Here is a 22406-nt window from a genome sequence, read left to right on the forward strand (position 1 = left end):
AGCAGGTGAAAGAAAAGAAATGGAGGTAGAGCTGGGTATTCAGACAGAGCTGATAGATGAGACCACTCAGGCCATTCAGAAGATCAGACAAAGAATTGAGATTGCCCAGAGCAGATAGAAGAGTTATGCTGACACACGCCGAAGGCCATTGGAATTTCAAGTAGGAGATTCAGTTTTCCTCAAGGTCGCTCCTATGAAGGGAGTGATGAGATTTGGCAAGAAGGGCAAATTAAGTCCTCGCTATGTAGGACCTTACCTGATCATAGAGAGGATTGGGAAAGTAGCTTACAGACTGGACTTACCACAAGACATGTCAGCAATACACAATGTGTTTCATGTCTCCATGTTAAAGAAGTGTCTCCATGACCCTAGCCAAGTGATTGAGCCTCAGTCAGTGCAGATCCAAGAGGATCTTAGTTATGAGAGTAGACCTACACAGATAGTGGATAGAGCAGTCAAGAGGTTAAGGAACAAAGAAGTGCCACTGGTGAAGGTCGTCTGGCAGAACCAGAAGCACGAGGAAGTCACTTGGGAACGAGAGGACAGTATGAGGCAGAAATATCCAGAACTATTCTAAGTTCGAGGACGAACTTTTTATAAGGTATGGGGAGTTGTAACGACCCAATTCTCCTTACTTTGAGTTCTAAATATCTTTGAAAATGTCTGAAAATGCTTTTAAAATATTCTAGGGATTTTTAGGAATTTTTAGAGTATTTTTATGCAATTTTTGGAGGTCGTTTAGTAGAGTTACAAAAAAAAAAAAGTTTTTGATAAAAAACGTTGAAGGGGAGACTCGAACCCAAGACCTTGACCCGAACCGAATCTCAGCCGAACCCAGCCCAACCAGCTGAGCTACAAGGTTTTTGTTAACCTTATAAGGAAAGAATTAAGTTTATAGCATAGTTAAGCGATATTTTAGAAACCGAAAATAAACTTTGAAAATAAAAGGTGCGCGGATAAGGATTCGAAGCCTAGACCCTTGGTTTGGTTGAGAGCCGACTAACCAACTGGACTGCGCGTGTTTTATTAACCTAGTATGGAGAGAAATAGATTTAAGCATAGTTGGAATCGAATTTAAAACTAAGTTATAAAGGGGTTAAGTGTTTACCGTGACCTAAACCTAAGTTTTCCTCTCTTTTCTCTCCCGACGGCGCGATTTTCTTTCTCGGGCGAAAAAGGGGCGACGGCACTAGGACTCGTTTCCGGCGGCCGGCGAGGACTTCTTTTCGGGAGTTGTTCGCGGATTCATGGTCTCCTCGTCAAGGAGAACACGCGGATAGGAAGGGATCGCCGAGACCTTCACTTCATCCAAACCGTAGAGCACTTCCCCTTCGGTTGTAAGTTCAAGAACCCAAGGTAAGTGCTTCTCACCTGCGGTAGGAGTAGCTCTCGGGGTTTTCGTTTGCGTTTTGTTGTTGTGTAATGAATAAGAGCAGTTTTTCATTCTAGCATATGGTTTTGATTCCAAGCCTTGCTTTAACAATTCGGTTTAAGACTAGGATCATGTTCCTTTGATACTTTTAGCACGGACAGAATGTTTTCTTGAGCACGGACAGAATGTTTTCCTTGAGTGTTACAACATGTTAATTTAAATGTATTTACCTTACATTTCAAGCATGTTTAAGTAGTCATATTTCCCTCAAGTCACAGCATGATCAAAGGACTGTTAAGGTTCAGAAATAAGTTGGTTTTACAATCTTGCTGTTCGAAATTTGTTGCTGCCGTGGGCTTGACCAAATTCATTTACTATGATCAAGTAGTTTTATTGCTGTTGAGCTTTGTTTTGAATATATACTTTTATACATCAGTGGAATATGGTTCTAGAACCCCTTGTATAATGTATATAAATGAAAGAAGTACAAGTAAAGCAATACTAAGTCACAATCTGATCTTGAATTTCAGAATTTAGAATCAAAGCACACTAAGTGCTTAGATAAATGCCAAGGCATTTTATTAGAAGAAGTATTTAAAGAAGGATATAAAGAAAAGTATTTTACTTTTAAAGGGCATGTACCGGACACAAGGTCCAAGGGATGGGCTCCAAGTTGCCCCTAGACATAAGGTCTAGAAGTGTCTTAATGGTTTTGGGATTAGCTACCTCAATTCTCATTAAGAAAGGCGCGCAAAGTGGTACAATGCCGGGCCCAAGTAAAGTTGAATATTATTTTAAAGTATAAAAGTATTAATTTGGAAACAAACAGAACAAGTTCTTTTATCTCAGTTGCAAATTCTAGCAAGTTAAATGGTTGTTTCCTTTAGAGATGCAGGATGTAGTTCTATATTGCTATTTTCATGTTGAGTATGTACTCCCTGTTTTCATTTATGCTTATGCATTCCTTATCGGATTTTGTGAGTAGAAAGCACTTACTAAGCTTTTAGCTTATAGATACTACTTTTTCCTCCTACTGCAGATATGGATAAAAATAAAGGAAAGGCTAAAGTGGCCTAGAAGAAGGCGACAAGGAGACATTGATGGTGTGTGTGTGGTGGCTGTTTATGGAAGCTTGGGAGTCTTGCTGAATTGTTATACCTGCTAGTGTTCTTTTATTTTCTGCAAAAAGAGAATTAATCTGAAATGCTAAGTTGTGTTTTAAATTACTTCATTTATGTGTTAGAATCAAATAATGGTTAAATGCTAAGTTCATTACTTCTTTATACTCTGCTGGAATGTCTAATTTCTGGAAAGATAAATCTGCTGGAAGTTCGGATTTGATTGTAATGCTAAGTTCATTACTTCTTTATACTCTGCTGGAATGTTTAATTTCTGGAAAGATAAATCTGCTGGAAGTTCGGATTTGATTGCACAGTAGCCTCACATGTATGCTAGTATCCTATAGGATTGTTTTATGGAAAGGAGTTGCAATTGAAGTTCAGTTTTGTTTTTAAATGCTTAGTAGTCTTATGTGAATGTTAGTATTCTATATGAATTTTGCTTAAATGGAAACTGTCACATGATTTACTTCTACCGCAGTGAAATTATTTCAATTGCAGTGAGTTGATATATATGAATAGCTAGGAATTTCCTGCATTCATGAAGTTTTATTCTGTATTCATGTGTTACACTTGTTTTCCTATGCTCGGTTTTTCTTTTATTACTGCTGGAAACCTAAATCGGCTGTGAAGTAGTGAACTCATCATTTATTTTGGACTGCCGTGAGTCCCTAATTGATTATAGTTTGCAACCTTTATTAGAAGGGTGAAGTGATATGCTAGTATTCCGTATTCATGTGCTACTGCTGGAGTTTTATTCTGCCGTGAGGATTAAATCTGTAGGAGTTCTTTTATCTTATGAAAGAAAAAAAAAATGTATCAAGAAATTTTATGCTACTAATTAGAGGCATGTTCTGATATATGATATGTTTTCCAATAGTTTAAAATATCTCTGGTCTTAAAGTAAGTAGTACAGTAGTTAGTAGAATCAGTAGCGGTCACCCTCAGAGTAGTAGTAAGGAGGGTGGTCGTTACAGGCAAGTACCTCTTGGGAGAATTTAGGAGTCACTTATCAGAAGTAGGGATTCAATCCCAACTAACTACACCTAGGTATATCCCAACAGAATGGTGTAGAAAAAGGAAGGTATAGGACTCTTATGGAAATAAGTAGATTGATGATGAGTTATTTAGAAAATTACCAAATTCATTTTAAGGATATACTCTGGAAACGGAAGTGAACATAGTACCTTCCAAAGTCAGAACTCTCTACTCATATAGAATTGCTGAATAGGTGTAAGCCTATTTTGAAGCATATTCGGATTCGGGTAGTCCATCACATATGCTGAAGAGAGACAATGATAAGTTGGACAGGAATTCACTTGTTTGTGGGTTATCCTAGAGAAATGAAAGTAGGTTTATAATCTTAAAAATCAGAAGGTTATTGTTAGCATCAATAACCGATTTTTAGAAAAGGACTATGTAATAAACCTCATGCTCATAAGTAAATTTGTTCTTAAGGAAATAATAAAGGACATGTCTAATCTAGTACCAACTGTACAAGATGAAATATCACAAGAAACTGCAACACGTATCACAAATGATACACAATTACAGAAAGTGCCTCATCGTAGTGGGAGGGTTGTTAGGCAACCTAAAAAGATTTATGTTTTGGGAGAGTTTTTGGACTCGATCCCTGGAGGACATGAACCTGATCTCCGGACATATGACGAAGCACTCCAAGATAAAGATGCAATATCTTGGCAAAAAGTAATGAATAACAGAATTAGAATATATGTATTCTAATAAAATCTGGAAGCTTATAGAACCACCAAATGGTATAAAAGCCTTTGGGTGTAAAAAGGTCTATATTAGGAAAAGAGGGATAGACAGGAAGGTAGAAACTTTCAAAGCAAGGCTAGATGAAAAAGGAAACTTTTTCACTGGTAGCCATGCTTAAGTCTATCCGGATTCTTTTATCTATTTGGCAAGTGGATGTCAAGACAGCATTCCTTAATGGAAGTCTTGAAGAAAACATCCATATAAAGCAACCAGAAGGGTTCATTGCAAAGGGCTAAGAGCATCTTGTGTGGAAGCTCAATTAGTCTATAGACTGAGGCAAAGCTTCAAGGTCTTGGAACATTCGGTTTATCAAAGTAATCCAGATCTATGGATTTAGTAACCGGTTAAGTCTTGTGTATACAAAAGATGTGATGGAAACGTGGTGGTATTTCTTGTACTATACTTAGATAACATTTTTGGTAGTTGGAAACAATATCAAAATGTTATCAGAAGTAAGGGTATGGTTGTCCAAACAATTCGATATAAAGGACTTGGGAGAATGTATATATTCTTGAGATCAAAGTAATAAGGGATCACAAGAAAAGAATAATTTACTTATCCCAAGCTTCATACATCGGAAAAATCCTTGCTTGTTTTAAGCATACAAAACTCCAAGAAAGGTTTCTTACCTTTTCAGGATGGAGTAACTTTATCTAAAGATATGTCTCTGTAGACTTCAAAGGAGATAAAGGAAATAAAGGCAGTTCTTTATGCTACGGGTGTTGGAAGCCTAATGTATGCTATGCACGAGATCAGAAATCTGTTTTGCCAAGGGCATAGTTAGCAGATATCAAAGTAACCCTGGACAAGGACAGTGGACTGCAGTAAAGCATATATTGTAGTACCTTAGAGGCACTAGAGATTATATGCTAGCTTACAAGGCAGTTAATTTAGTCCTTGTGGGTTGCATGGATTTTGACTTCCAATCGGATAGGGACAATAATAAGTCAACCTCGGGGTTTTGTGTTTACTTTAGGAGGTAAAGTCATAACTATGGAAGAGTGATAAGCATAGGTGTTTTTCTGGACTCCACCATAGAAGCTTAGTATATGGCAAGCCTCTGAGGTAGCCATAAAAGCTGAATGACTCAATAACCTCAAGATAGACTTAGATATGATTTCTGGTTTGTCCAAAAATTATTACAATTTATTGTAATAATGTTGGTGCAGTAGCAAACTCGAAGAAACCATAAGTCTATAAGGCAAGTAAACACAATAGAGCGCAAGTACCACCCAATACGAGGAATCGTATAAACGAGGAGAAGTTGTTGCTGCCTAGATTGCATCAGGTGATGACCTATAGATCCTTTCACTAAGGTCCTTAAGGCAAGAGCTTTTGATGGGCATGTTGAAGGGATGGGAATCAGATGTATGGCAGCAGATATGGCAGCTTAGTCTTTTAGTATAAGTGGGAGATTGTTAGAGTGTATACTAAAAGCCTAGCTTTTGGTATAAACATTTATCTAGAAATAAGAATCACATTGGTCAAATGTCTACATTTGTGATAAATGTAGTTGTTCAATTAATTTATATTGTAGATAACATGGTGTGTGGTGTCACACACAGAGGATCATGTTATCAGTACCTTATAAATTATAAACAGTAGCTCACGACCAAAATGGAAAGAAACAAACCATTAGAAGGTCGTAGTGTAATTAGGTATCAGTTTATCTTGACTGTATAATTACACTAGTACACTTAGAGTGTATTGAGTAGGACCATTTGAGGTCGCTTCTTTTATACTGATTTTATAAAGAAACAAAGACCTCGGTTATTATGGAAGTGTGTGCTCTTAATCCTAATATAATAACAAGCACATATATTTGATATTTATTTCTTTAATTTATCAATGGGTGAGATTTAGTTCGATGAATCAATAAGCCCGATAAGTTGGGAAATGGTATCACTTATAGTGTGTGTTGTTGATTATAGAAGGAAACTGTGTCCTAGAGATACTAGGTTGAGAATGTCCCCAAGAGGAGCTCATAAGGATTGTCATGTTAAACCCTGCAGGTGGACTTAGTCCGACATGACAATGAAGTTAAATGGTACTATTCTTGGAACTAGATATTAATTAAGTGAGTTGTCAGTAACTTACTTAATTAGTGGACATTTGTTATCTTAAACACAGGGAGACTAACACACTCATAATAAGAAGGAGCCCAAAAATATAATTTGGGATTGGCGCGGTAGTTCAATAATAATTCTCTAGTGGAATGAATTATTATTGATAAAATTAAGTTGTGTGTTCGGGGCGAACACGGGATGCTTAATTTTATCGGGAGACCAAAACCAATTCCTCCTCTCGGTCCCTATCGTAGCCTCTTAATTATAGAGTACTATACCCACCTATACCCACCTTCTTACCCATCCCATAGGGGGTCGGCCAAGCTAGCTTGGAGACCAAGCTAGGGCCGGCCATGTTTTGGTTCATGGGTGAATTCATGTGGCCGGCCCTAGCTTGAACTCAAGCTTAGGTGGTCGGCCCTATTAAAATAAAAAAGAATTTTATTTTTTAAAAATTTTCTTATGTGGATAACATGATTTAAAAGAGAGTTTAAAAATTTAAATCTTTCCTTTTATAAGATTCTACAAAAGATTAAGAGAAGAGTTAAATTTCTTTCCTTATTTGTAGATTAAAAGGTTGATTTTAATTTTGGTAAAAACTTTCCTTTTAATCATGTTCATGATTTAAAAAGAGAGTTTAAAAATTAAATATCTCTTTTATAAAGCTTCTACAAGGATTAAGAAAAGATTAGATATCTTTCCTTATTTGTAGATTGGAAGAGATTTTAATTTTAACTTTCTTTTTATCCACATGTTTAAAAGAAATATTTTAATTTATAAAATTTCCTTTTTATTGACCATCATGAAGGGAAAATTATTAGAGAAATTTTTTATAAAATTTCCGGAAATAAATTAGGAAAGATTTAATTCTTGATTGAATTAAATTTCCTTTGCTTGGTTTAAAGTGGTCGGCCATATTGTTGATGGGAACAAATTATTTTTAAATTTTCCTTATCAATGGCAAAAGAATTAAGGAAATTTTTATTTAAATTTCCTTATTTGCCAAGGCCAAGGATTATAAAAGAGAGGGTAGAGGTGCCTTTATGGTGAACAACTCTATTATTTTTCCTCTCTCTTTTTCTTCCTTGGTGTGGCCGGCCATCCTCTCCTCCTTTCTTCTCTTTGATGGCCGAACCTCATCCTTCTTGTGGAGACTCATATGGTGGCCGGATCAAGTTTAGAGAAGAAGAAGAAGAAGAAGGAGAGAAAGAAAGCTTTGTTTCTAGCATCCCTTGGAGCATGGTGGTGGTGGCCGAATCTCTTCATCCTAGAAGAAGTTTTGATGGCCGAAACTTGCAAGGAAGAAGAAGGTGCTTGGTGGTTCTCATCTCGGAAGATCGTTGCCCACACAACGTCCGAGGTTAGAAGAGGAATACGGTAGAAGATCAAGAGGTTTTTCTAAAAGGTATAACTAGTAATTTTTTTTTTCCGCATCATACTAGTTACTTTTGGAAATAATACTAAATACAAGAGGCATACGATTCTAGAGTTTCGAATTTGTTTTCGATATAGTGTTCTTTTGTTTTTCTTTTCCTTGTGATTTGATTGTTCTTTTCGGTTAACCTAAAGTTATTTTAGGAAATTAAATATTAGTTTTCCATAAAAGGTTTTGTCTAGTCGGTGGTGGTTGCTCCCATATCCAAGAAGGTCATGTGCCTCGCCACGTCAGTACTGGGAACCAATTATGGAAATTAATATTTAATGGAATTAATAACTTAAGGTGATTTGGGTCGAACGTGTTAAGTTCCGCAGGAGACCCAAGTCAAAACCTAAAAGAACGAATAGATTAAGTTTTGGATCAAACGTGTTAAGTTCCGCAGGCGATCCAAAATTTAATTTAAAAGAACACATGGTAGCTAGGAAAAGGTTCAGACATTTGTACAAAATTTTTGTACAGTGGAACCTTTAGGTTTTCCGGGTAGCAACCAGCATACTTCTCATGGAGAATTAATGGTGGTCGAATCTAGCTTGGAGAAGAAGGAGCTTGGTGGTTCTCGTCTCGGAAAATCGTTGCCCACACAACGTCCGAGATAAGAAGAGGAATACGGTAGAAGATCAAGAGGTTATTTTGCTTACAAAGAAAGGTATAACTAGTAATTATTTTTCGCATCATACTAGTTTTCTTTGTATAGTTATTTATGGAAATACCAAACACAAGCGACATATGATTCTAGAGTTTTTGAAATAGTTTTTTTTTCGATTTTGTGTTTTCTTCTTTTTCGAATTTGTGATTCGATTGTTCTTTTTGGTTAACATAGAGTTATTTAAGGAAATAAATATTAGCTTTCCTTAAAAGGTTTTGCCTAGGTGGTGGTGGTTGCTCCCATATCCAAGAAGGCCATGTGCCTCGCCATGCAGTCCTGGAAGCCAATTTTGGAAATTAATATTTATGGAATTAATAACTTAGGTAGATTTGAATCAACAATATTAAGTTCCGCTTGCGATTCAAATCTAAACCATTAAGAACAGATAAGTTAAATTTGGAATCAATGATGTTAAGTTCCGTCTGCAATTCTTAATTTAAATTCTAAATAACACAATAGGTTATTTAAGGAAAGGTTTGACACTTGTACAAAAAAATTTTGTACAGTGGAACCGATACGATTTTCTTAGACTAACCAACAATCCATGGCCACCTGGTTGAAGCGCTGGATATAAGCTCGGAGCGTCTCCCTCGGGCCTTGTTTTATAGCGAACAAGCTGACGCTGGTCTTCTGGTAGCGCCTACTGCTCGCGAAATGATGAAGGAAAGCCGTGCGGAATTCTTTGAAGCTTGTGATCGATCCGTCCGGCAGCCTCCAGAACCACTGTTGCGCCGATCCCGAAAGGGTGGTGAGAAATACCCTACACTTTACACCATCTGTATATTGATGTAAAGTGGCCGTGTTGTCGAACTTACCCAGATGGTCATCCGGGTCGGTGGTCCCGTTATATTCTCCGATCGTCGGGGGTGTGTAGTGCTTTGGCAGTGGATCCTGAAGAATGGCTTCGGAAAACTGTCGATTGATCCGCTCGGGGGATGACTCAGCCCGAGGCGCCTTCCCCTTCATAGCATCCCGTACGTGCGCTTCATCTGATGACCCTTGATTGGCCTGGGCCAGTTCGGACGGAGTCTGGAATAATGCCCGATGAAACGGAATAGGGGCGGGCGGCGCATTCCCTGGAGTGCCGGTCTGACCTTTATTCTGCGCCCATGTAGAGTATTGCTCCGGTCGGTCTTCCTCCGTCGCTCGGCCACCTGACGTCGAAGTTGCCTGTTGTGCCAACCTCTCGGCTAGCACCTTCTGTTGCTGCTGCTCCACGATTTTTGCCGCTCTTGCCTTAATAAGGGCGTCGAGCTCCTCCGGAGAGAGTGTTACGGTGTGTGGTCGTCCAACTCCTTCCATCTTCTCTGCTCGGATTCAGGTGCGTTCCCACAGACGGCGTCAATTTGATCCTGTCCGAACTATGAGTTGATGAAAGCTGGGGACATGACACTCTCTGCTGACTCCGCGTAGATGCCGGGATGAGGTGTACCTCCGACGAACCTGCAACAAAGCCGAGTCGGGAAGGGGTTCCCGGCGACGACCCTCCGATACTCAAGTCAGGCGGGAAGAAAGTTGAAGCAAGATAAGGAGAATTGTAGCTACAGTATATTTGATTGCATACCTCCGTCGAAGTCTGGGGGTCCTTATATAGGTCCCCGGGGAGGCGTGTGCACGTCATCGATGCGCGCACGTTTCCCCAAACATACCTCGAAATGGATGTGTTAGAAAAGCACGTCTAACGTCATACCGCAACCGTTCGAACATATCTCTGACATGACAGTGGAAACTTCCACCGTACGATTTTCTGTCTGGTCCGGCTGTCGACCATGCTGTCTGTCGACGGCACATATCTCGAGAAGGATATCTCTGGCCGTCCCCTTTGTACTCTTCTGCTTCTGTCTTTTATCGGGCCGAGCGGGAGAGACGCTCGGTCATACTGGTGGGGCCGAGCGAGATCTCACCTCGACCATACTGGTCGTTCGCGGGGGGGGGAGGCAGGGCCGAGCGAGTGGGCCGCTCGGTCATATGCTGGGGTGAATAGCGTCTACGTTGGCCTACGGCCCGAGCGGCCGCTCGGCCCAATCAACTGGCGTATGTGGATTCCTGAGTGTCGGAAACTCGAACCTTAGCCGAGTTATCTCCTTGCCGACCTGGCCTTCTGCCGAGGTCGATCGGCAAGGTGGCCTCCCACTCTGCTCACCTTTTACGTCGATCGTATCGACCTTGACCTCCACATGTCATTAACCTCTGTCCATACGGGACCTCTCCTTTGCTACTTGATCATACACTATACTAAATCCCTATCCAATGTAAATCCTAAATTCTTTTCATTTTTATGTTCTTTTCTTTTTCCCGATCCCATGATAACTTAGACATCAAAAGGGCTTTACTGGAGCAACTCCCGACGAGCCCTTTGAAACGTGTTATTCTCATAAGGGTCAACTATGTCACAAGAAGCCGGCATCATCATCCTATGATGCGACAAATTTTGACTGTATCAATAAAAAAAAATGAAGGTATGACTGTACAAATCTTAAATTATTTTCATCTTCCACCTTCTTTTTCTTTTCTCAATCCTACGATGACTTAGACATTGGAAGTACTTCATCGAAGTAACTCCCGACGAGTAATAGCGGATTCAGAAATTTAAGTATGAAGGGTCGATTATTATGTAGAACAAGAGAGAGTATCCTCTATCTTCACCGGTGTAATCCCATAATACTAGGGGTTCCATAGCCGTTAAGGGGAGGGGGTGACCGCCGATGCCACCACCGCCCCTCGATTGGATCCACCCCTCCCGACAAGTCCTCTGATACGTGTTACTCTTGTAGAGATGCCAGAAGAAAACATCGTCATCAACATCGTATGATGTGATATATTTTTACCATATCAATGAAGATAAAGAAGGTATGTCCACACAAATCCTAAATACTCTTCATCTTCTACCCTCTTCACCACAATGACTGAGAGACTTTGCTGAAGCAAAATTTTTAACGTATCAGTAAAAAAAAAGTATACCTACACAAACTCTAAATGCTCTTCATCTTCTAGCCTCTTTTCTTTTTCTTGATCCCACAATGACTTGGGTATCAAAGGGAATTCGTCAGAGCAACTCTCGGCGAGTCCTCTAACACGTGTTATTCTCACAAGTCAACTATGTTACAAGAAGAAGACATCGTCATCAATATCGTATGATGTAACAAATTTTTACCGTATTAGTAAAAATAAGAGGTATATGCTCGCACAAACTTTAAATTCTCTTCATCTTCTACCCTCTTTTCGTTTTCTCGATCCCATGATGATTTAGGCATCGGAGAGATTTCACAAAAGCAACTCCCGACAAGTCCTCTGATACCTGGTGTTATTCTTGCACAGACAACCACATCATAAGAAGGCATCATCAACATTGTATGATGCGATCGTATCAGTAAAAAATAGAGAGGTATACCCATACAAACTCTAAGAGCATATCCAATGTAAGCTTCATGAAATGTTTGTAAAATTGAAAAAGCTTAATAAAATTTTTTTTATGATTGTGTAGGTGAGATTTGGAGTTTTTAATTCAAAGGTTGGGTTGAGTTTTTAAACCTGTTTTTTTCTCTTGAAAAAAAAAAAATTAATCAGGTTGAGTAACGTCGAGCCTGGGGTGACCGAAATGATATCACAGAAGTTTCCCACCGGACACCAGGGTAAATCGAGAAGCACTCGCAGCGGGCAGTCCAGGAGCTCAGCATCCTTTAGTTGCGTGCCACATTTGAAGGAAAAATTTCTATAAATTCACCATAACTAGGATTCGAACCGCGGATACTTGGGTAATAATCTGGATGTTCTATCACTACACCATAGTCCCGAGATTATTTTTTTCTCTTGAAGGTGGAGTACATGATTGACCATTTCCAAATAATTTAAAAAAATATTTAATGAAACATTTAATTATAATATTTTATTTCATAAATAGTTAATAATAATTAAAATGATATTTTTTGTTTTTGAAAATAAAATATTTGAGATAAATTAAAAAAATATAGAAATGACTATAATTAATTAAAATAATAAAATTATTAATTATAAATTAAATTAAATTAAAATCATAAATTAATTAAAATATCAAATGAAAATTATATAGATATATTAAATGAAAAAATAAACAAAAATATATAATTTATAAATAAGGATAAAAAAATTGTATGAAAGTTTTTTTTTTTGATTGTGGAGATAATAGTTAGTGTTTATATTTATGATGTGACATATTAAAAATTATAAAAAAAAATTATTTAGAGGTTTAATCATTGGAGATGTCTTAAATATTTTTATACATGTGATCTGACAAATTAGGAACTAAAAAAAAATTATTGAAAAATTTAACCATTAAATATGTTCTAAGTTCTCTTCATCTTCTACCCTCTTGTCTTTTCTCGATCTCACATTAATGACTTAAACATTATGGTGGCAAAAGGCGAATACACTTGCTCTCAGCGTCTTCGTCAATCCGTCTCAGGATCAACAAGTAGGAGATAAATCACGGACGGTTACTAGCCTTTGAAATAGTGACTAACACATAAAAGAGATATTTATCTCGACTTTATCTAGATTCAAATCTCAGATTTTATAATGATAATACTTCATACATTAACCATTAGACCCATCCAAAGAGACTAATGACTTAAACATCATGAAACAGAAAGACATTGTCATCAACATCGTATGATTTTACCGCATCAATGTCGATTCGAGATATTTAATTCGTGTCCTAGTCAAGTCAGAGAACCACACCACTTGAGGTGAAGTTGGACCATTTTGTGAGCGTGCTAGATGTTAGTGGACGGTTAGGTGGCACTGACTTTCTATATGATAAAAATTAAATCCACGTCTCAAGTCAATAATGCAAAAATGTGAAGTGCACCAAGAAAGCACCATACTGCACCTCAAATGATGCGACTTAATAAAAGCTTTGCTCGCCACATATACACGTGCGTGTCAATTTAGTGCCCATCACATTGTCATTACTCATGTATTTATCATGTGCGTTGTTCATGCCTGTACCTATAAAACATGAAACACAATCTTGAGATCAATTTCTAATAGGTACGAAGATATGTTAGTAGGTGTCTGATTTTTTTTTCATATAAAGGATTATTGAATTAAGACAACCGCCCCTTAAAATTTATCTTCTTCTAAAATGTACGAGGTCGTCCTAAAATTAAAGAACCATTAAGATGACGACATGCAACACGCCTGAGACCTCGATTAACGCTCTCTTGTTATGAAACACATTTATTTCTTATCATCTTTTAAAGTTAGGGAAAAAAAATTTTAAACCTTAATATTTTTTTAATTAAAAACTATTATTAAAGACAGAACAAGGTCGCATAATAATAACTTTATTTTTACCAAACCTCACTTCTTTATCAATAAAATTTAAAAAATAAAAATTATTTTATATTAAACTTTCAAACATAATTTATTAAAAAATATATATTATCTAATAAATATTTTTAATTAAATAAAATAAGTTAAATTTTGTCAATAAAATATTAAAAATACTAACTAATTTAGCAGTAATAAATTATTATGATACTATTAATATATATTATAATTGCTATTTTTTTAAAAAAAATATGATCAATTTTAACTTTAATGAAAAAAAAGTCTTGATATAATAATAAAATTATTATTTGTGAACTAGAGGTAATAGAACTTCAAATATGCTTCTGGCTTTCAAAAGTATTTTTTTAAAAAATATATTTAATTTTGGTTAGTAAATTAAAATTTTGCCAATAAAAAAATAAAAATTATGGATCAAATTTTAATAATCATAAAAATTAAAAATATCAATCAAATTTAACTTTGACAGTAAAAAAAATAAAAACTAACAAATTTAACTTTAATCTATGAAATATTAAAAATTATTGATCAAATATAAAAAATTAAAAATTATTAACTAAATTAAATTTGGCTAATATAAAAATTAAATTTACCAATGAAAATATATGACTAAAATTTATTTTAACCATAATTTTAAATATTTAATATCAAAACACATATTTCTAAATTAATATTTATATTTAATTATATATTTATATATAAAATTTGGTGGGCCCCAATATAATATAAGCCCTAGGCATTGAGCTGACCCTGTATATAATCCTTTTGTATTACCAAATTTCATCCTTTATTATATTATCATTTATATTTAAATAAATTATATATTATTTTATCATTATCGTTTTTTTTATTTTTCTCTTTTTTATTTAAATTTATATTATTTAATGTACATATTTATTATAATATTATATTATTTAACCGAAATATTTATTATATATGGTCTTATCTAATGCTATCCTATATATTCAGATACAATCACCTCCTAAAATAAATATTTAAATTCATCTAGTAAGCGGAAATCAGAGGATGGATCATAGAGATTGATTGATTGATTGATTTAGATGAGCTCTATCTATTTATTAGGTGAGGTCTATCTAAATTCATCAATAAATGTAATGATTTAAACTCTGAACTATAAAATATAATAAAAAAAATATGCTAATCATATTTAGGGCAAAGTCTAGACGATAATTAAAAAATCAAACAAAAAATATTCATATTTTATTTAAAAAAAATATCTCATGAAGATTATTTCTTTCTTTCTTTCTTAAAGACTCCTCCAAATTCAATTTTTTTTGCACAAATCTATAAACTTTGTCATCTGGTTATAAAATATCCTACAAAAGGTCAACATTGTCAAAGTGCCATTTAAGATTTATTGTTTTTTTGTAAACAGAAAATGCCCATTCTGCCCTAAACACAACCTATAAAAAAATCAACTTTTGGTAAAAAATAAAAAATAAAAAATAAATAAAAAATAAAAAATAAAAAATAAAAGTAAGATTAAAAAAACAAAAAATAAAGTCCCTCCTGGATCCTCTGTTCTAGTCCGATTAACTCAAAAAAGCGCTATAAATAATTTTTTTATAAGCTAAACATCATGATAACTACGTTAATTTATTCATAAACGTATAAATATTTATTTATTTTTTAGCAAAAATAAAAATATTCTTTTTTATTAGAATGAGGTCTTTTTTATTTATTATAAAAACAATTATTCATCTCATCTCAACCTGTTTTTATTTCTAAAAATATATGATTATGTGTTATTAGACTGTTGTAATAATTATAATTTCATGACTATTATAATTATAGTTGATATAATATAATACTATATAATATTGATCAGTATTAATAAAAATAAACCATGTATAACTATATTATAAAAATTACGAAGTTCTCATACCTGCTATAATTTAATATTATCTAATTTTAACCAAAGATAACATATTATAATTTTATAAGGTGCGTTTGATTAGGGGTTATCCATGATAACCTTGGTTATCCATCCAAGGTTATCAATAAAAACTTTGTTTGGTTTAGGTAATCGATGATTCCCGAATAATGCTTCATGCCTGACACGTCAGCAAAAGAGGGCATGCAATCAGGAATCGGAAAACCTCGGAAAACTGAGGTTTTTCTTGATTCCGGGGTTATCGATTTTTTTTTACCCAAAAAATACTTTCGGATAAAAGAAAAATGTTAAAAAAAAAAAAGTAAAATGTAAAGAAAAAACATGAAAAATATAAAAAATATAAAAAACGTATTTTTTTTAAAAAAAAATAAAAAATCATTAAAAAATAATTAAAAATAAAAAAATGCTAAAAAACTTTAAAAAAATTAAAAAATAGGAAAAAACATTAAAAATTAAAAAAAACATAAAAAATAGAAAAACCATTAAAAATAAAAAAATACAAAAAACATAAAAAAGGAAAAAGAAAAAGCGTAAAAAATTTAAAAAGCAAAAAATGTAAAAAAAAATTAAAAATTGAAAAATGTAAAAAACCCTAAAAATTTTAAAAAACCTAAAAAATTAAAAAATTAAAAAAATAACAAATTAAAAATTAACAAATTAAAAAAAATAAATAAATAAATTTAAAAACATAAAAAAAACAAAATAAAAAAATAAAAAATATATATATAAATAAAAAAACATGAAAATATAGTAAAATATAATAAAGTTTAAATAATAATAATAATAATAATAATAATAATAATATTATGTATACTTGGTTTTGCAACTAAGGGTAATTTAGTAAAATATTAAACTAGATTATTCATTAAAACCTTCAAACAAACATGTTTTTGTTACGTTACATAGATTGAACCAAACAACATTTTGTTATATTTTATTTCCCATAATCTTGGTTATATGATTACCTGGTAATCACATAACCAAGGTTATACATAATAACTTGAACCAAACACACCCATAGATCACATAATTTTAATAATATAATATTGACCAATATTAATTAAAGATAGAAGGTTTATATTATAAAAAAAATATGAATCAAATAATATCAAACCATAAGTCTATAATAAATAAAAGTACGCTCGGGGAGTATTTGTAGGATTTTTTTTTCAAATAAATATTTATAGGAATTTTTCCTCTAAATGAGAGGCGCAATTAAAGGATACTGGACTTCTACGCTAGCTGTCACGTGCGCTTTTTAATTTATCCCGATGACAAGTGAAAAATTTCGGTGGAACCGAATTGGTTATCCTAGAAATAGTTAATGAAGTTAACTGAGATTATTATTTTTTTTATTTTTTAATAAATAAAAGTGCTATGAAAAAAATTAAAATTTTCTAAATTATAACAATTATGAGTCATAATAATAATAATATATTAGTGTTAATAAGATTGAAGTTTTTAATGTTGTGGTAGGAATGAGATGATGCTGTGATAATAAATGAAAAAGAAAACCTTTTTTTTCTTTTGTGATTTTTGCCTTCCTTAATGAACTTTATGGGTCAAACTCCTATAAATCTCATCCCTCATGGCACTTGGGCAGAGCTAGAGACACAGAGCACCAAGAAAGTGGGAGAAGAAGAAAGTTAGTTAGCATGGTAAGATCTCCATGTTGCGAGAAGGCTCACACGAACAAGGGAACTTGGAGTAAAGAAGAAGACCAACGCCTCATCGCCCACATCAAGGCCCACGGCGAAGGTTGTTGGCGCTCTCTCCCCGCTGCCGCTGGCCTCCTCCGGTGCGGCAAGAGTTGCCGCCTCCGGTGGATCAACTACCTCCGGCCTGACCTCAAGCGCGGCAACTTCTCTAAGGACGAGGAGGATCTCATCGTCAGCCTCCACGCCGTCCTAGGCAACAAGTAAGCATCTTCACCATCTTTGCAATCGTTAAGTAATCATCCAATAAAAGAAAACATTCTTTTGTTACTTTCGATATATAGATGGTCATTGATAGCTGCTAGACTTCCGGGGAGGACGGACAACGAGATAAAGAACTACTGGAACACACACATCAAGAGGAAGCTACTTAACAAGGGAGTGGACCCGATCACGCACCGGCCGATCGACCGGCCATCCGACGAAGTGACCAAGTGCCCGGACCTCAACTTGGAGCTGTGCATGAGCCTCCCAAATTCGCAACAAGAGGCCAAGCGCACCGTGCTAAGCAGCAACAGGAAGGAAGGGACCTTCTTCAGCACTGCAATGTTGAACTACAAAGCCTTCAGATGAAGTAAATCTTTAGAAAAGAAAATTTGTGGGTTTTAGAATTCAAACAAAAAATTGCTCTTAAGTGTTAAGTTGAAGATATATAGTTTGTGATAATAGAAGAGTGAGATAATAGAAAATCTCCCCATTTGTGGGAAGATAAAGAATTAGGTGGATAAGGCAAGAAGGCAAAAGTATTTTTTTAATTAATTACTTAATTAATAAATGCAAGAAACATAATTAATGGCAAGCATAATCTATGAATATCTTTGAAGAAAATGCACATGCAAAACAAAGAAAGAGAGAGAGGTGCCTTTCACATACTCAGCACTTTCCACAAGATTAGGTAGGGAGGGCCCAAAACCTTCTTTATCTTCTTTTATTTGAAAATTATATTAATAATTATAAAAGGTGGATGCATGATTAAGCCATTCAATTGATTAAGCCAACAATATTTATATGAGCAAGTAGTTATTATAAAGTAGGTGTGAGTGATTAAAGAAACCTAAGAAGCATGAATAATAATAAAAAGTAATCATTAATAATAAAAAAAATACATAATAAATTCTCCATCTCTAAACTAAAAAGGGCCCAATATGTGTTCTTTTCAAGATTAAATTCATACATACCTAAAGGGACTCACCTTACAATAATAGAGTTGACCCTATCTTTTGTCTTCCCCTTTAAATTAAGGAATATATGTTCTCAACATCTCATAAATGATTAAGATCATATATATCAATAAAGGATCTCTAAATATTGATAAAGAACTGTCTATAGAATACCAAACTCAAGTGTGTATTCATGGAATCATGGTAATATAATGCCAAACTATGCACTTGTTTCAACAGTAGTAGTAAGCACCAACTTAGATCAGGATTGTTGCAACCTGAACAACATTATGTTAAACACAAATGTCAAAGGAAAGCTACAGCAGATATATTCCACAACCAGACATAATTACTCACGTAAGAAGCAGAAATATCTACCAGTTGGTGTGCTAATAACTTGTATGATCACTTTCAATGATCACCATACGACACTTGGATAGACACTTGGATTTGAGTTTGCAAATAGTTTGCGGATAAACTCTCCTCTTATGCATCATCTTTTTGTTCTATCCAGAAAATTATAACTCCACCTGCAAACTGTGACGCATTAGCAAATCTATTCTTCCAAGCTACAGCCAATACACAATGTCTAAATAAGATTGCAGAGAGTTCCCTGCAGACAACATGCTGATGCAACTGAATGGCCCTGTTACTCATTTTCCTGACACATGGTGGACAACTGCAGGAAAGTCATTGCTCAAGGAAGTTCTCAGTGGACATCGCTGGTACAAGCTTGAAAAACACCTACCATTACTGATTTTTTTTTTTTTTGGTTTTTTTTCCAAAGCATAGATTGACAGAATCAGGTTAAAACAGCAGCATGCGTCCAAATGAAGTAAAGCTGACATTTATTGTTGGTTATATTATTACCTTTAATTGATGGACTTACTTATAAGTTGTATTTATAAGTTGTACGTATGATTTAAACTAAACCCATTAAACGGATCAAACTTAATCTTATAAGATGTGGCTTGAATGTGCAGACCGATAGCCTGATTAGTTATCATCAATCTATGAGTTGATAACAGATACTATAAAAAAATTACAATTTAGTGACAAATATTTGTGACAAAAATTATTTGTCGCAAATTTACGACAACTTTTGCGACAAATAAAGAACTTGTCGTAGATTAGCAACAACGTTTGCGACAAAAACAATTTAGTCGGCAATCAACAACAAACTAATATTCGTTGTAAACTTTATTGGAAATTAGCAACGAACTAAAATATTCGTCGCAAATATTGCGACGAATTTAGGATTTGTCGCAATTTTTGCGACGAATTTAGGATTTATTACAATTTTACGACGAATTTAGGATTCATCGTAAAAAATTATTTGTTTCAAGCGTCGAGAATTCTGAATTTATATATAAAAAAACTCAAATCTACTACGAATTTCAAAATTCGTCGTAGATTGTAAATATTATTTTTTTAGAAAAAGAAACTTTTCGGGGCCGGTTGAGGTACCTAAAGAGTTTGGAATGAGATGAAAGTAGTTCCTGTGAGTTTCTAAAAATCCCCTGATCATATAGATGCTCTCAAATATAAATTTTATCCAATATATTGAGATTATTGATTTTATGAAGGTGATTAACATTTTTCGGACTCCATCGAGATAAAACACCGGTGGGTAAAATTAGTGGTTGAGGACATTATAAAATCAAGAGAATTTTAGGAACGTAACCAATAGGAACTGGTTTCATTTCATTCCGACCTCTCTAGATACCTCAACTGGCTTCGAAAAATTTAAACTTATATATAAAAAAACTCAAATCTGCGACGAATTTGGAAATTTTCGTCGCCGATTCTGCGATGAATTTTGAAATTCATCATCGATTCTGTGACAAATTTTGAAATTCGTCGCAGATCTACAACGATTTTAAAATTCGTCGTAGATTTGAGTCTTCTTTTATATAGCGACGAATTTTGAAATTCATCATCGATTCTGAGACAAATTTTGAAATTCGTCGCAGATCTACAACGAATTTTAAAATTCGTCGCAGATTTGAGTCTTCTTTTATATAGCGATGAATTTTGAAATTCATCATCGATTCTGAGACAAATTTTGAAATTTGTCGCAGATCTACAACGAATTTTAAAATTCGTCGCAAATTTGAGTCTTCTTTTATATATAAATTTAAATTTTCTTAGGCTAGAGAGCTTGAAATGAGATGAAACTCATTCCTATGGATTCCTAAAATTTTCCTTATCATATAAATGTCCGTAAAAAATAATTTGACCCATTATATTTATTTCTAATTGCCTAAATCAATTATGAGCTCGTAAAACTTAATTAAATTTCTATGCAAACATATAAATTAACAAGTCACACATATTTTGAAATATCCGAAGACGGTTGAGGTACCTAAAGAGGTCGGAATGAGATGAAACCAATTTCTATGGGTTCCTATAAATCCCCTGATTTTACAAATGTCGTCAACCACTAATTTTACCCTACTGGTGATATTTTTTTACCTCCAAGATATCCGAAAAACGTTAATCACATTTATAAAATTAATAATCTCAATATGTTGGGTAAAATATATATTTGAGGGCATCTATGTGATTAGGAGATTTTTAGGAACACATATGAACTAATTTCATCTCATTCCGAGTTCTCTTGGTACCTCAACCAGCCTAAAAAAATTTAAATTTATATATAAAAAAAGACTCAAATCTGCGACGAATTTTAAAATTCATTGCAGATCTGTGACGAATTTCAAAATTCGTTGCAAATTCAGCGACGAATTCCCAAATTCGTTGTAGATTTGATTTTTTTTTTTTATATATAAATTTAAATTTACCTTAGCCAGTTGAGATACCTAGAGAGCTCAGAATGAGATAAAATCAGTTTCTATGGGTTTTCTATAAATCTCTTGATTTTACAAATGTCCTCAACCACTAATTTTACCCCACCGATGATTTTTTTTTTTTTTAACTTGAAGATGTCCGAAAAATGTTAATCACCTTCATAAAATTAATAATATCAATATATTGGGTAAAATTTATATTTGAGGGCATCTATACGTTCAGGGGATTTTTAGGAATCCATAGGAACATGTTTCATCTCATTCTGAGCTCTCTAGCTACCTCAATCGACCTTGAAAATTTTAAATTTATATATAAAAAAACTCAAATTTACGACGAATTCCAAAATTCATCGCTGAATCTATAATGAATTTCAAAATTCGTTGCAGATTTAAATCCTTTTTATATATTAATAAGAAATTTTCTTAGCCCGATTGAGGTACCTAAAGAGTTTGGAATGATTCATATGGGTTCCTAAAATCCACTGCTCATATATATGCCCTCAAATATAAATTTTATTCATTATATTGAGATTATTGATTTTGTAAAGGTGATTAACATTTTTCGGATATCGTCAAGATAAAAAAAAACACCGATGGGATAAAATTAGTGGTTGAGGACACTTATGAAATCAGGGGAATTTTAGGAACATAAAAGAACTAGGTTCATCTCATTCCGAACTTTCTAGATACCTCAATCAGCCAAGAAAATTTAAATTGATATATATAAAAAAGACTCAAATCTGCGATGAATTATAAAATTCATCGCCGATTCTGCGACGAATTTTGGAATTTGTCGTAAATCTGTGACGAATTTTAAATTTGTCATAGATTTGAGTCTTTTTTATATAAATTTAAATTTTTCTGGGCTGGTTGAGGTAACTAGAGAGCTCGGAATGAAATGAAACTAGTTCTTATGGGTTCCTAAAATTCCCCTAATCATAGAAATGCTCGTAAAAAATAATTTGACCCATTATATTTATTCCTAATTTCCTAAATTAATTATGAGCATGTAAGACTAAGCTAAATTTCTATACTAATATATAGATTAACAAGTCACAC

The 22406-nt window shown here is 34.1% G+C and overlaps 1 protein-coding gene across 1 annotated transcript; it reads left to right on the forward strand.

Annotated features, from left to right (window-relative positions):
- Positions 1-9840: 9840 nt before the first annotated feature.
- Positions 9841-18112, forward strand: LOC122044116 (myb-related protein Zm38-like). The gene is made up of 3 exons (XM_042604654.1): positions 9841-9845; positions 17173-17580; positions 17662-18112. The coding sequence occupies exons 1-3, from the start codon at positions 9841-9843 to the stop codon at positions 17948-17950; spliced, it is 702 nt and encodes a 233-aa protein (XP_042460588.1). The 3' UTR covers positions 17951-18112.
- Positions 18113-22406: the final 4294 nt, after the last annotated feature.

This window comes from Zingiber officinale, chromosome 2A, assembly GCF_018446385.1.
Source record: "Zingiber officinale cultivar Zhangliang chromosome 2A, Zo_v1.1, whole genome shotgun sequence".
Taxonomy (NCBI): domain Eukaryota; kingdom Viridiplantae; phylum Streptophyta; class Magnoliopsida; order Zingiberales; family Zingiberaceae; genus Zingiber; species Zingiber officinale.

What these genes read in the sequence shown, in the direction of transcription:
- LOC122044116 (XM_042604654.1), top strand. An exon ending in CACGCCGTCCTAGGCAACAA is followed by an intron (nt 17,581 to 17,661) that starts GTAAGCATCTTC and finishes TTCGATATATAG; the next exon opens with ATGGTCATTGATAGCTGCTA.